This window comes from Trichosurus vulpecula, chromosome 5, assembly GCF_011100635.1.
Source record: "Trichosurus vulpecula isolate mTriVul1 chromosome 5, mTriVul1.pri, whole genome shotgun sequence".
NCBI lineage: Eukaryota > Metazoa > Chordata > Mammalia > Diprotodontia > Phalangeridae > Trichosurus > Trichosurus vulpecula.
Window position 1 is genome coordinate 129,717,933 of NC_050577.1, and position 15,807 is coordinate 129,733,739.

The window sequence follows — 15,807 nt, forward strand, 5'->3', positions numbered from 1 at the left end:
AATTGAATAATAGGGGTGATAATGGACATCCTTGCTACACCCCGATATTATTGGGGTGCATCTAACTTATGCCTAATACAAATAATGCTTGTTGATGGTTTTTCAGGTAAATACTATTTATAATTTTAAGGCAGGCTCCATTAATTCCTATGCTTTCTAGTGTTTTTAATAGGAATGTGTTTTGTATTTTGTCAAAAGATTTTTCTGCATCTATTGAGATGACCATATGGTTTCTTGTTGATATGATCAATTATTCTGATAGTTTTTCTTTTTTTACATGAATTTTTTTTTACTATGACAAAGACATCATACAATTTTTATGGTCTTAGTCTTTCCTTCTTGCCTTTGCACAAGGCCAGAAGAGAAACATCTGCAAATTTTACAACCTTGAATCTGACTCCAGGAATATTACCAACAGCATGAACTTTTTGACCAAATCCAGCAATCAAAAATTCATCATTTTCCTCAATAAAGTTCAAGCAGCTATCATTGGGAACAAAAGCAGTGATTTTTTTTGCATTCTTATTCAGCTGGACTCTCACACACTTCCTGATGGCACAATTGGGCTGCTTGGCTTCCACACCAACTTTTTCCAAGACAATCCCTTTGACATGAGATGCTCCTCCAAATGGATTGGTCTTCAAGGCAGTACCCAAATAAGCTTTCTTGTATTGTTTGTCATGCCACATTTCAGAGTTTTCTAGCAGTATGAAGACTACGGCACTTACTCATGCTGCCACTGTCAGGGCTGAGAGGAGAGAGAAGTCATAGTTTTTCTAAAATTGAACCAGCCTTGCATTCCTGGAATAAATCTTACTTTGTTGTAGCATATTATTCTCCTGATAAAGTGCTGCAATCTTTTTACTAATATTTTATTTAAAATTTTTACATCAATATTCATTAGGGAATTTTTTTTTTATAATTTTCTTTCTCTGTTTTTACTCTTCCTGGTTTTGGTATTAGTAATATATTTGTGTCATAAAAATAATTTGGTAGGACTCCTTCTTCACCTATTTTCCCCAATAGTCTATAAAGTATAGGAATTAATCATTCTTTAAATGTTTGACAGAATTCACATGCATAACCATCTGGCCCTGGAGATTTTTTTCTAGGGAGTTCATTGATGACTTGTTCAATTTCTTTTTCTGATATGGGGTTATTTAGGTGTTTTATTTCCTCTTCTGTTAACCTGGGCAATTTATATTTCTGTAAGTATTCATCCATATCCCTAAGGTTGTCAAATTTATGGGCATACAATAGGGCAAAACAATTACTAATTATTGTTTTAATTTCTTCTTCATTGGAGGTGAATTTATCGTTTTCATTTTTGATACTGGTAATTTGATTTTCTTCTTTCTTTTTTAATCAAATTGACCAAAAGTTTATCAATTTTATTGGTTTTTTCGTAAAAGCAGCTCTTGGTTTTATTTATTAATTTAGTAGTTCTTGATTTCAATTTTATTAATCTTTCCTTTGATTTTCAATATTTCTAATTTGTTATTTAATTAGGGATTTTCAATTTGTTCTTTTTCTAGCTTTTTCAGTTGCATGCCCAATTCATTGATCTCCTTTTTCTCTGTTTCATTCATGTAAGCATTTAGAGATATAAAACTTCCCTTAAGAACTGCTTTTGCTGTGTCCCATATGTTTTGATATGTTGTCTCATTATTGTCATCCTCTTGAATGAAGTTCTTTGATTTTATGATTTGTTTTTGATTTTATTGATTTTGATTTTATGATTTGTTCTTTGACCCATTCATTCTTTAGAATTAGATTATTTAGTTTCCAATTAGTTTTTTAGTTTATTTTTCTGTGGTTCTTTATTACAAATAATTTTTATTGCCTCTTGATCTGTAAAGGATGCTTTGACTACTTCTGCCTTTCTGCACTGGACTGTGAAATTTTTATGCCCTAATACATTGTCAGATTTTGTGTATGTGCCATGCACTGCTGAGAAAAAATGTATGTTCTTTTTATCCCCATTCAGTTTTCTCCAGAGGTCTATCATATCTGCCTTTTCTAAAATTCTATTCATCTCCTTAACTTCTTTCTTGTTTATTTGAGGTTATATTTATCAAGTTCAGAGATGGGGAGGCTGAGGTCCCCCGCTATTATATTTTTGCTGTATATTTCTTTCTGTAACACTCTTAACTAGTCCCTAAGAATATGCATCCTATACCATTTGGTGCATATATGTTAAATAATGATATTTCTTCATTGTTTATGGTGCCTGTTAGCAGGATGTAGTGTCCTTCCTTATCTCTTTTAATTAGATCTATCTTTGCTTTTGCTTTGTCTGAGATTAGGATTGCTACCCCTGCTTTTTCACTTTAGCTGAAGTAAAATGTATTCTACCCCAGCCTTTTACCTTTACCCTGTGTGTATCCCCCTGTTTCAAATGTGTTTCTTGTAAAGAGCATATTGTAGAATTATGGCTTTTAATCTATTCTGCTATCTGCTTACATTTTATGAGACAATCCATGCTATTCACATTCACACTTGTGATTACTATCGGTGTGTTTTTCTCCATCGTGTTTTGCCCCTGTTTATGCTTTTCTTTCTCACTTCTCCCTCAACAGAGTTTTGCTTTTGACTGCTGCCTTCCTCAATTTACCCTCCCTCTTGATTCCCCTCCCTTATCTTACCTTTTTCCCCTTGCTACTTCTTCCCTCCCTTCGGACCACTCCCCCTCCCTTTTCTTTCCCCTTTCTCCTCCTACTGCCTGTAGGACATGTTTGATTTCTATACTTAAACTTAAATACTGCTCTTCTATCTCCCTTCTTTCCTCTACTATAATATGTTTTTGTGCCTCTTTATGTGATATAATTTACCCTTTTCTACTACCTTCTTATCTCTTCTCCCAGAACCATCCCTTTATATCTCTTAATTATATATTTTATCAGTAGATCAGTTATTTTATACTGACACCCACAGTCTACATATATCCCTTTCAATTTTCATAATAACTGTCCTATTCTCAAGATTGACATATGTAAAAAAGATATATAAAACAAAATAATCCCATATGAGGATGTAACTAATTTACCTTATTGATTAACTACTTTTTTCCCATTTACCTTTTTATGTCTCTCTTGAGTTTTGTATTTGAAAATCAAATTTTCCATTGAGCTCTGGCCTTTTCATCAGGAAGGTCTGGAATTCCTTTATTTCATTGAATGTCCATCTTCTTGCTTGAAAAAATGATGCTCAACTTTGCTGGGTAGTTGATTCTTGGTTGTAGTCCAATCTCCTTTGCCTTTTGGGATATCATATTCCAGTTTTTACTGTCTTTTAATATAGAAGCTGAACGATCTTGCATAGTCCTAACTGTAGTTCCATGATAATTGAATTGTTTCTTTATGACTGCTTGCAGTGTGTTTTCCTTGACCTAGTAATTCTGGTATTTGGCTATAATATTTCTTGGGGTTTTCAATTTGGGATGCCTTTTGGGGGATGATCAGTGGATTCTTTTGATGATGATTTTACCTCTGGTTCTAGAACCTTGGGCATTTTTTCTTAAGGATTTCTTGGAAAATCTTTTCCAGGTTCTTTTTTTTTCATCACGACTTTCAGGTAGACCAATAATTCTTAGATTGTCTCTCCTGGACCTGTTTTCTGGGTCAGTTGTTTTTCCAATCAGATACCTCACATTTTCTTTTACTTTTTTCATTCTTTAGATATTGTTTGACTGATTCTTTTTTTCCTATTCTAAGCTACTTTTATTTTTTTATTTTTATTTTTCCTTTGTTATTTATTTATTTTACTATTTTTAGTTTTCAGCATTAATTTTCACAAAAGTTAGAATTACAAATTTTCTCCCCATTTCTACCCTCCCCCAACACCAAGATGGCATATATTCTGATTGCCCCATTCCCCAGTCAACTATCCCTTATGTCACCCCACTCCCCTCCATCCCCTTTTCCCTTTCTTTCTTGTAGGGCAACAAAGATTTTTATGCCCCATTGCCTGTATATCTTACTTCCTAGTTGCATGCAAAAACTCTTTTTTTGAACATCTGCTTTTAAAACTTTGAATTCCAAATTCTCCCCCCTTTTCCCTCCCCACCCACCCTCCCTAAGAAGGCAAGCAATTCAACATAGGCCACATGTGTATCATTATGCAAAACCCTTCCACAATACTCATGTTATGAAAGACTAACTATATTTTGCTCCTTCCTATCCTATCCCCCTTTATCCAATTTTCTCCCTTGACCCTGTCCCTTTTCAAAAGTGTTTGCTTTTGATTACCTCCTCCCCATATCTATCCTCCCTTCTGTCGTTCCCACTTTTTTATCCCCTTCCTCCTTCTTTCCTGTGGGATAAGATACCCAATTGAGTGTATATGTTAATCCCTCCTCAGGTCAAACCTGATGAGAGCTAGATTCACTCATTCCCCCTTACCTGCCCCCTCTTCCCTCCCAACAGAACTGCTTTTTCTTGCCACTTTTATGTGAAATAATTTATCCCATTCTATCTCTCGCTTTCTCCCTCTCTCAATATATTCCTCTCTCATCCCTTAATTTAATTTTATTTTTTTAGATATCATCCTTTCATATTCAACTCATGCTGTACCCTCTGTCCACATATATATACATATATATGTATATGTATATATACATACATGCATACACACATATACACATACACACATATATATGTATATATATGTGCATGTGTGTGTGTGTGTGTGTATATATATATATATATATATATATATACATATATACATGTGTATATGTATATTCCTTTTAGCTACCCTAATATTGAGGTCTCATGAGTTATACACAGAATGTTTCCATGTAGGAATGTAAACAAAACGGTTCAACTTTAGTTACTCCCTTATGATTTCTCTTTCCTCTTTACCTTTTCATGTTTCTCTTGATTCTTGTGTTTGAAAGTCAAATTCTCTATTTGGCTCTGGCCTTTTCACTGAGAAAGTTTGAAAGTCCTCTATTTTATTGAAAATCCATATTTTGCCTTGGAGCATGATACTCAGTTTTGCTGGGTAGGTGATTCTTGGTTTTAATCCTAGCTCCATTGACCTCCGAAAAATCATATTCCAAGCCCTTTGATCCCTTAATGTAGAATCTGTTAGATCTTATGTTATTCTGATTGTGTTTCCACAATACTCAAATTGTTTCTTTCTGGTTGCTTGCAGTATTTTCTCCTTGATCTGGGAGCCCTGGAATTCGGTGACAATATTCCTAGGAGTTTTCTTTTTGGTATCTTTTTCAGGAGGTGATCGGTGGATTCTTTTAATTTCTATTTTACCCTCTGGCTCTAGAATATCAGGGCTGTTCTCCTTGATAATTTCTTGAAAGATGATATCGAGGCTCTTTTTTAAGATGTTATTTTCTTCAGTATTTTTTTGGGGTCTCCTTTAGCAAGTCATTGAATTGTTTTTCATGGTTTTCTCACATCACTCTTATTTCTCTTCCCAATTTTTCCTCTACTTCTCTAACTTGCTTTTCCAAATCCTTTTTCAGCCCTTCCATGGCCTGAGATCAGTTCATGTTTTTCTTGGAGGCTTTTGATATAGGCTCTTTGACTTTGTGGACTTCTTCTGGCTGTATGTTTTGGTCTTCTTTGTCACCAAAAAAGATTGCAAAGTCTGAGTCTGAATCTGAGTCTGTTTTCACTGCCTGTTCATGTTACCAGCCAATTACTTGACTCTTGAGTTTTGTAGGCATCTGATTGCTTGTAGAATAATCAGTACTTTGTCCCAAGCTTGAGGGGTTGTGCTGTTGTTTTCAGAGCTATTTCTATACAGCAATCTCTGACACACCAGTGCTTCTCCTCCCCCAAGAACCACTAATTCGGACCCGACTCAGATATTAAGCAGGCTCTGCACTCCAGTTCAGATCTGCCACTTAATTCCTCCCCCCAGGTGGCCCTGGGGCTGGAAGCAACTGCAGCTGTAGTTCTGTCCTCAGAGCTGCACCACCTCTGCTGCCCCTGGCGTTGTGGCTTCACCTGGAACTCCTTTCACTCCCTGCAGCTTTTACCACTACTCTTCTCTGTTTTCTTTGGTGTTTGTGGGTTGAGAAGTCTGGTAACTGCCACAGCTCACTGATTCAGGGTGCTATGGCCTGTTCCACCCAGCTCCCAGTCTGGTTGATCCGGGCGCAGCCCACGCCGTGCTCTGCTCCCCTCCACTCACAGGTCAGTGGGATAGACCTTAACCAGTGACCATCCAGGCTGGAGCCCTGCTTCCCTCTGCTATTTCGTGGGTTTTGCTGCTCTAGAATTTGTTCAGAACTATTTTTTAATAGTTGTTGGAGGGACCTGGGGGAGAGCTCATGCAAGTCCCTGCTTTCCAACTGCCATCTTGGCTCCACCACCCCCCCGACTGATTCTTGAGGTCCCATAGAGACATTAGCTTCTACTTGCCCAATTTTAATTTTTAATGTATTGTTTTCTTCCTTTTGCTTCTCTATCTCCTTTTTCATTTTGTTGATTTTGCTTTTCAATGAGACATTTTTTTGATTTATATTCTGTTTCTCCTTAACCATTTCACCAATTTTACTTTTTAAAAATTTATTTTCATCAGTGAATTTTTTTCCATTTTTTCTTTTACCTCCTTAATTTGGTTTTTAAAGTCCTCCTTGAGTTCTTCCAGGAATGCTTTTAGGTCTGGAGACCAGTTCATTTTCCCTTTTGAGGCTTCAGATGTGGGTTTAGTGTCCATGCTGTCCTATTCTGAATTGGTATTTTGATCTTCCCTGTCTCCATAATAAGAATCAATGGTCTTTGAAAGCTTGGGGGAGAGCTTAAGCAAGTCCCTGCTTTCCAGTTGCCATCTTAGCTCTGCCCCTTCTAGCCCTTCTTCTTGTTGAGAGCCTATAAGAGTTATTTTCCTTTAATTGTTTACCATGATCTTGAGTAGGGTATATGAAACATTCCATTCTAGCTTATTCCTTCTTTTCCCTTTCAATGCCCTCTGCCATCCTGCAATTGTCATACAAAACACACTGATGCACCTAGAGGTGTTTAGCCTGTAGTATTCTCTCTCTTTCTCTGTGTCTCTCTGTCACTCTCTCTTTCTCTCTATCTCTCTATTTTTCTCCCCACATTACACACACACACACACACACATACACACACACACACACACACACATGCACACACCCCATTATTTAGAAAATAGTTATTTTATTTTTAATGGAAAATCTCACTTCTCTCCATACCATACCCTTCACTCTTGGGGAAATATATACTCATAACAAGCATGCAGAATCAAACAAAATAACTTCCTTTGTGGACCTTATATGAATGTATACAAGCATATATATATATATATATATGAAATTATATATGTATGTATATATGTATGTAGAGAGGAGAGAAAGTGTGAGTGAGTGTGTATGTGTGTGTGTGTGTGTGTGTGTGTGTGTGTGTGTGTATTCTTTCAGGATTTGGACAATGTACTTTATCATTGGCTCATTGGAATCATGGCTAGTCCTTTCATCAATTAGAGTTTTCAAAGTTGTGTGTTTTTAAGGTACTGCCATTATATAAATTATTCTCCTACTCGCTATTGATTTCTTTCTTCATCAGTTTGTACAAGTCTTCTGAACTGTTTGTTTTTGTAATATTGAAGTTACAGTGAAAAGTTCTTTCCATGATTTTTTGATATCATCTTTTCATCCTCATTTCTTAACGGCAAAATGGCATATTCAATTATACTCATATACCACAATTTGTTCAGTCATGCACTAATGATTAGGTATCTGCTTACCTTCCAGTTTTCTTCTTTTTATCCAACACAAAAAGAACAGTTATAAATATTTCTGTACTTATAGAACCTTTTCTTCTTTACTTGATCTCTTTGGGGATAAAGCCTAACAGGGATATCACTAGATCAAAGGGTGTTTACTGTTTAATAACTTTTTCTATACAATTCCAGACTGTTTTCCAAAATGACTCTACCCATTCACAGATTCACTAAGAATGCATCAATGTGCCTTTTTTACTCCATCATTTGTCATTTTCTTTTTGGTCAACTTTACATATGTGAAGGTATGAGGTGAAACCTCAGAATTGCTTTTAACCTATATTTCTCTAATTACTGTTGCTGGTGCTATTGTTCAGTCATTCCAGTGATGTACAACTCTTTCTGACCCCATTTGAGGTTTTGTTGGTAAAAATATTGGAGTGGTTTGCCATTTCTTTCTTCAATTTATAGATGAGGAAACTGAGACAAATAGAGTTAAGTGTCTTGCCCAAGGTCACACAGCTAGTAAATGTCTGAGGTTGGATTTCAACTTAGGTCTTCCTGACTTTGGGCCTGGGACTCCATCCACTGTGACACCTAGATGTCCTCTCCTCCAATTAGTTATTATTGATTTTGAATACTAAATGACTATTGATATTCTGAATTTCATCCTCAGAGAACTGACTATTCATATCCTTAGAGCATTTAGCATTTGGGGAATTTCTCTTTATAATTATTGTTTCATTTTAATCTTAACTTCATTAGGTTTGTGCAAAAATGTTTAGATTTTATGTAACCAAAATTATCCATTTTATATCCTATGACATCTTCTTTCTGTTTGGTTGTAAATTTTTCTTCCATCTATTAATATGATAGGTAATTTGTTCTGTATTTCTATAATTTTTATGAAGTGGCCTTTTATATCTAGGTCATATATTCATTTTGGAACTTGTTATACACTATGAAGTAGTAGTCTAAATCTAATTTCTTACATACTTTTGTCCAATTTCCTCAGCAGTTTTTTTTAATCAAATAAAATATGTTGTGGCATTCCTTTCTAAGGTTTCCATTGGGAGGAAAATAGTCTTTTGTTATTCAAATTACTTTCCTTAATATGTGAAGGTCTTTTTTTTTGGTTGCTTGCAAAATTTAACCTCTAAGTATCTTGGAGTTTGAAGCACAATTTTTCTACTTATTCCTTTACCTTATATTTGAAGAATCTATGGATTTTTCTATTTGATTTTGCTTTCTGTATTTAGAAGTTCTGAATATACCACCTTTTAAGTTATCATTTTTTGGCTGACCAAACAATTGTGAGACTTTAGATCATCTCACAGCCCCAGTGCCCCAATCAAATGTGGCTGGGGGTATTCTCCACAAAGTTCTACATGTTAGATTACTACTGGACAGATAATATCACTGCATGCTCTCTGTAACCCAGTAGAGAGGGGTGAATCCAACCATGCTGGATCCTCTTTAGACAATCTCTCCCATCACATAAGAGATCAGAAAATTTACATACAAAGCATTACTTTGATCCTCATCCTCCTTCTATATTCAGTAATTCCAAATTCAAAAGCAAATATACAGCAACTATTGTTTCAATTTTTGTTGTTAAATAATATTGGCATTGTACATTATATAAAGTATCCCAAATTCTTTACAAAGTCAGAGGACATGGCTTTTAATTCATTTAAAATCATTGCCTATGTTGTGATGAGAGAGAGAGAGAGAGAGAGAGAGAGAGAGAGAGAAAGAGAGAGAGAGAGAGAGAGAGAGAGAGAGAGAGAGAGAGAGAGAGAGTTAAAAAACAATAAAGAATAAACTAGTTTTCTACTTAAGTTTTCTCAGGGAACATATGAACATATATGGCATACTTAGAAGGTAATATTAACATATTTGGGCACAATCTGTGTTTATTATTGTTCACACTTCAATTACTACTATTTTAATGAGGATTATATCTTTTGTTCTATTCCATATTCTGTTTCACACAACAATTAGAACAGACAAAGGACATAGATGACAGTAGTATGCAACAGAGAGGAGGAATACATATTAAGTCGGGGTGTTGGGGATCAAGGTAGAAGCGAGAGGTCACCAGGAATGTCATCTACATCACAATTTGTGTCAAGGGCCTCTCATTCAATTTCTTCAGGTCCTTTTTCTTGAAATGCAGTGGATTTGTTTTTTTAAAAAAGAGGAAAGCATATAATATTATAGAATCATAGAAGTAGGGATAAAGGGGGAAAATGGAACCTTAGTTGTTTGCAGCCACAGTGTACATAATTTATTTGGGAAGTTACATTTTTAAGGAAAAAATATATTTTCCCTTCATCCAACTAGCTGTATTGCTATATCCTTAGCACATATTGTGATTGGGATAAAGGCCTAAGAGGTAATTTGGCATAGGAGATAGAAAGGTGACCTTAGAGCAAGGAATACCTGAGTTCAATTACCATCGTTTCCAGTGTGACCCTGGGAAAGTCCCTTAACCTCTTAGTATCTTTCATGATTCTCTAAAGTTAGAAGTGAAGACGCAGTGATCAACAGCATTCATGGAGGGACATTCTTTTCTAAAAATTTATGTTTTTTATTTAATATTTTAGTTTTCAACATTGATTATCACAAGATTTTGAATTACAAATTTTCTCCCCATTTCTACCGTCCCCCCCCCCATTCCAAGATGGCATATATTTTGATTGCCCTGTTCCCCAGTCAGGCCTCCCTTCCTTCGTCCCACTCCCCCCATCCCCCTTCCCCTTACTTTCTTGTAGGTCAGGATAGATTTCTATGCCCCATTCCCTATATAACTTGTTTTCCAGCTGCATGTAAAAAACAACTTTTTTTTTATTTTTTTAAGCACCTGCATTTGAAACTTTGAGTTCCAAATTCTCTCCCCTCTTCCTTTCCCACCCACCCTCCCTATGAAGGCAAGGAATTCAACATAGATCACACATGTATCATTATGTAAAACACTTCCATAATGTTCATGTTGTGAAAGGCTAACTGTATTTCCTTCCATCCTATCCTGCCCTGCTTTTTTCACTTTTATCCATTGACCCTGACCCTTTTCAAAGGTGTTTGCTTTTGATTACATCCTCCTCCTATCTGCCCTCCTTTCTATCATCCCTTCTTTTTTATCCCCTTCCCCTTACTTTCCTGTGCAGTAAGATACACAATTGAGTGTGTATGTTATTCCCTCCTCACGTTGGATCTGATGAGAGTATGATTCACTCATTCACTTCAAATGCCTCCTCTTCTCTTCAAACAGAACTGCTTTTTCTTGCCACTTTCATGTGAGATAATTTGCCTCATTATATCTCTCCCTTTCTCACTCTCTCAATATATTCCTCTCTCATCCCTTAAATTTATTTCATTTTTTAGATATCATCCCTTCATATTCAACTCATCCTGTGCCCTCTGCCTATATCCCCTTCAACTCCCCTAACCCTGAGAAAGGTCTCATGAATTAAACACATCATCTTTCCATGTAGGAATGTGAATATAGAAGTTCAACTTTAGTAAGTCCCTTGTGATTTCTCTTTCTTGGTCATCTTTTCATGCTTCTCTTGTTTCTTGTATTTGAAAGTCAAATTTTCTATTCAGCTCTGGTCTTTTCATTGAGAAAGCTTGAAAGTCCTCTATTTTACTGAAAATCCACATTTTGCATTGGAGCATGATACTTATTTTTGCTGGGTAGGTGATTCTGGTTTTAATCCTAACTCCTTTGACCTCTGGAATATCATATTCCAAGCCTTTTGATCCCTTAATGTGGAAGCTGCTAGATCTTGTGTTACCCTGATTGTGTTTCTGCAATACTCAAATTGTTTCTTTCTGACTGCTTGCAGTATTTTCTTCTTGACCTTGAAACTCTGGAATTTGGTGACAATATTCCTAGGAGTTTCCTTTTTTGGAGCTTTTCAAGAGGCAATTGGTAGATTCTTCAATTTCTATTTTACCCTGTGGTTCTAGAATATCAGGGCAGTTTTCCTTGATAACTTCTTGAGAGATGATGTCTAGGCTCTTTTTTTGATCATGGCTTTCAGGTAGTCCAATAATTTTTAAATTATCTCTCCTGGATCTATTCTCCAGGTCAGTAGTTTTTCCAAAGTGATATGTCACATTGTCACATTTTCCATTCCTTTGGTTCTGTTTTATATATCTTGGTTTCTCATAAAGTCACTAGCTTCCACTTGTTTCGATCTAATTTTTAAGGTGGTATTTTCTTCAGTGGTCTTTTGGACCTCCTTTTCCACTTGGCTAATTCTGCCTTTCAAGGCATTGTTCTCCTCATTGGCTTTTTGGAGCTCTTTTGCCATTTGGGTTATTCTATTCTTTAAGGTGTTATTTTCTTCAGTATTTTTTGGGTCTCTTTTAGCCAGTCATTGACTTGTTTTTGATGGTTTTCTTGCATGACTCTCATTTCTCACCCCAATTTTTTCCTTTACTTCTCTTACTTGCCTTTCCAAATCCTTTTTGAGCTCTTCCATGGCCTGAGACCAATTCATGTTTTTCTTGGAGGCTTTTGATGTAGGCTCCTTGATTTTGTTGACTTCTTCTGGCTGTGTGTTTTGATCTTCTTTGTCACTAAAAAAGGAATCTAGAGTTTGAGGTTGAGTCTGAGTCAAAGTCTGAGTTTGTTGTTGCTGCCTGTTCATGTTCCTAGTCAACTACTTGACACTTGAGCTTTTTGTTAGGATATGACTGCTTGTAGAGTAGCAGCACTTTGTCCAAAGCTTTAGGGTCAAAGTGCTGCTGTTTGCAGAGCTACTTCTACTCCACTGTCACCCTAGGTTCTGTCCCAGCAGTGCTCCACATCCCCCAAGAACTGCAAACCAGGACTGCAATACAGATCCAAGCAGGGCACAGCAAGAGAGTCTGCCTTTGTGCCCACAAAGTGGTCCTTGCACTCCCACTCTGATTTGCTGCTAGATTCCTCCCACTGTGTGAGCCAGGGAATCATGAAGCACTGACACTGGAGTTCTGCAGGCATCCTCAGGAGCTTCCTGCTGCTGCTACCACCACTGCTGCACCACCTCCTCCATCCCCAGAGCTGGTGACTGGACCACTCTGAACTGAATCCCACAGTTTCCCTTTAATATGCTCTTTGGTGTTTGTGGGTTGAGAAGTCTGGTAACTGCCACAGCTCACTGTTTTATGGCCCCAAGACCTGTTTCAGTTGGCTGACTCCTGGTCTGGTCTGTCCTGGTGTGGCCCATCATGGGCTGCCCTCCGCTCTCAGTACTGTGTGATAGACACTTCCCAGTGACCATCCAGGCTCTCCTGAACTGGAGACCTATTTCCCTCTGCTATTTCATGGGTTCCACAGCTCTAGAATTTGTTCAGAGCCATTTTTACAGGTGTTGGGAGGGATTTGGGGGAGAGCTTAAACAAATCCCTGCTTTCCAGCTGCCATCTTGGCTCTTCCCTCGAGGGATATTCTTTATCTGGCCCTTCTCTATCCCAGTGACATCACAAGCTAATCCATAGACCTCCAAGCTGTCAAATCAGTACATTGGTCTAGTATGATAATTGTTATCACATTATTATAAATAATATAGATAATAGAAAAGCAGATCCACCATGGTGGAGTAGAGGCAGCAATGTAGCTGAACTCTCCCAATATCTCCCTTTAAACAACTTTAAAACAATGTATCAAGTAAAATTTTAGAATCATAGTGTTAATGAAAGTTCAGGGTGAGACATTTTTCCAGATGAAGTTAACTTGGGAGGTCTGTAGGAGAGGTCTGTGACATTTGGGTACTGGCCAGCCTAGAGAAGCAACACCAGTAGCAGACAGCTTGGGGAGCTCTCAGACCAAAGAGAGTAAGGGCATCAGATAACTGGTCAGAAAGAGATTACAGGGGACCTTTTAGTGACACTAAGTACATTGCCATGTGCACTTTTGGGTTGTAGTTCCAAGGTGAAGAGGAGCACCAGCACTTGCAATTGCAGGAGAACAAGGACCTTGGTCACATTCCAGGTTAAAGAGGAGCACTTGCACATGTGACTGCATAGACCTAGGTCCCTTCCTGGCTAAAGACCAGAGCACAGGTCAGGAGAGTAGTGACCACTTTGTAAGTTCCAAAAATTTTACAGACCCCCCAAAATTAGTTCTGAAAATAGTAGGAAAAAACATGAAGGTGGGGAAAGTGATCTCCCTATCTTGAAGTTGGAAATAATGACCAATAATCTGTTCAGAAAAATCTACCAAAGACTAGTGGGGGCAGAGACAAGAAAGCACTCATCTTAGCTCTCCCAACATTCCCCTCCAAACAAATTTAAAATAATACCTCAAATCAAATTCTGGTGTGGTAGAGCCAACAAAAAGTTAGCATGTTACATTCTTCCAGCCTAAGACAACTGAGGAAGTAGAAAAGAGCAGTGTGCAACATGGAGGTGGAGGCTGACACAAAGCCCACATGCATGAAGTAGCAGCAGCTACAGGAGATCTCAAGTCAAAGATAATAAGGTAACCTGGCAACTCATTAGAAGGAAATTATAGGGGACCCCTGTGCTAGCACTGGATGTAGAACCAGACTGTTTTGCAAGTAGGATTGTTTTGTACTTCTGGGTCATAGTTAAGGGGTGGGGAAGATAATTTTTCATTCAAGAGAGAGCAGAGGCCAGGAGGAGCAATTTAAACCTAAACAATGATGAATCAAAGAAAAATCACAGAAACAGGGAATAATTTCATTTGAGAGAATGACACTAATGAGACAACATTCCAAAATTTATAGAATACAGCCAAAGAAGTACTAAGGGGAAAATTTATATCTCTAAATCAATAATCAATAATAAAATCAATAAGAGAGAAAAAGTAGCTCAATAAATTGGGCATGCAGTTACAAAAAAACAAGAAAGAGAACAAATTAAAATCCCCCAATTAAAAACCAAACTGGAAATCCTGAAAATCAAAAGAGAGATTTGTACAGTTGAAATTAATTAAAAAAATCTTTGAACTAGTAAATAAAATTAGGAGCCAGTTCTATGAAAAAAGACAATAAACTAGACAAAAAATTGGTTAAATTGATTTAAAAAGAAAGAAAACCAAATTATTAGTATAAAAATGAAATGACCAAATGCACCACCAATGAAGATGAAATTAAAGCAATTATTAGGAGTTATCAAGCTGATTTATATGCCAGCAAAACTGACACACTAAATCAGATGGATAAATACAAAATTCCCATATTAGCAGAAGAAATAGAATAGTTACATAATTTTATCTGGGAAAAAGAAATTGATTAATGAACTCCCAAATAAAAAAAATCCCCAGGACCAGATAGATTTACAGATAAATTCCACCAAACATTTAAGGAACAATAAATCTCGATACTACATAAAGTATTTGAAAACAAAAGGGGTAAATAAAGTCATGCCAAATTGCTTTAATGACATAAATGTAGTTTTGATACCTAAATCAGGGAGAGCATAACTTGGAAAGAAAATTATAGACTGGGTTTTATTAATATCATTAGAAATGCTTTAAATAAGATACCAGCAAGAAGATTACAGTAATATATCACAAAGATCATATACCGTTAAAAGGTGGGATTCATACCAGAAATGCAGGGCTGTCTCAATATTAGGAAAGCTGCCATCATAATTGACCATAGCATTAACAAAAACAACAAAAATGTTATGATTAGCTCCATAGATGAAGAAAAATCCTTTGATAAAATACGATACCCATTCCCTAAAACAAACCAAAAAAAAAAACGCAGAAAGTTCTAGGAATCAATGGAAGCTTTCTTAAAATTAAAAGTAACATGTCTAAAGCCAAGAGTAAGCATTATCTATAAAAGAGATAAACTTTAAAACTTTTTCAATAAGAGCAGGGGTCTTGCAAACATTCTTGTTTTCACTGTTATCATTTCACATTATATTATGAATGCTAGGTATAATAATAAGACAAGTAAAATAAATTGATGGAATAAAAATAGCCAATATGATAGCACAACTATCACTCTTTGCAGGTGATAGGATAGTATACTTAGAGAACCTCAGAAAATCAATTAAAATTAATTGAAACAATTGCAACTTTAGCACAGTTGCAGGATATAAAAAACCCATGTAAATCATCAGCAC

The 15,807-nt window shown here is 36.5% G+C and overlaps 1 protein-coding gene across 1 annotated transcript; it reads right to left on the minus strand.

Moving 5' to 3' along the window:
• Positions 1-317: 317 nt before the first annotated feature.
• LOC118851055 (40S ribosomal protein S23-like) lies at positions 318-689 on the minus strand. The gene has a single exon (XM_036760631.1). The coding sequence runs from the start codon at positions 687-689 to the stop codon at positions 318-320; it is 372 nt and encodes a 123-aa protein (XP_036616526.1).
• Between the last annotated feature and the right edge of the window lie 15,118 nt (positions 690-15,807).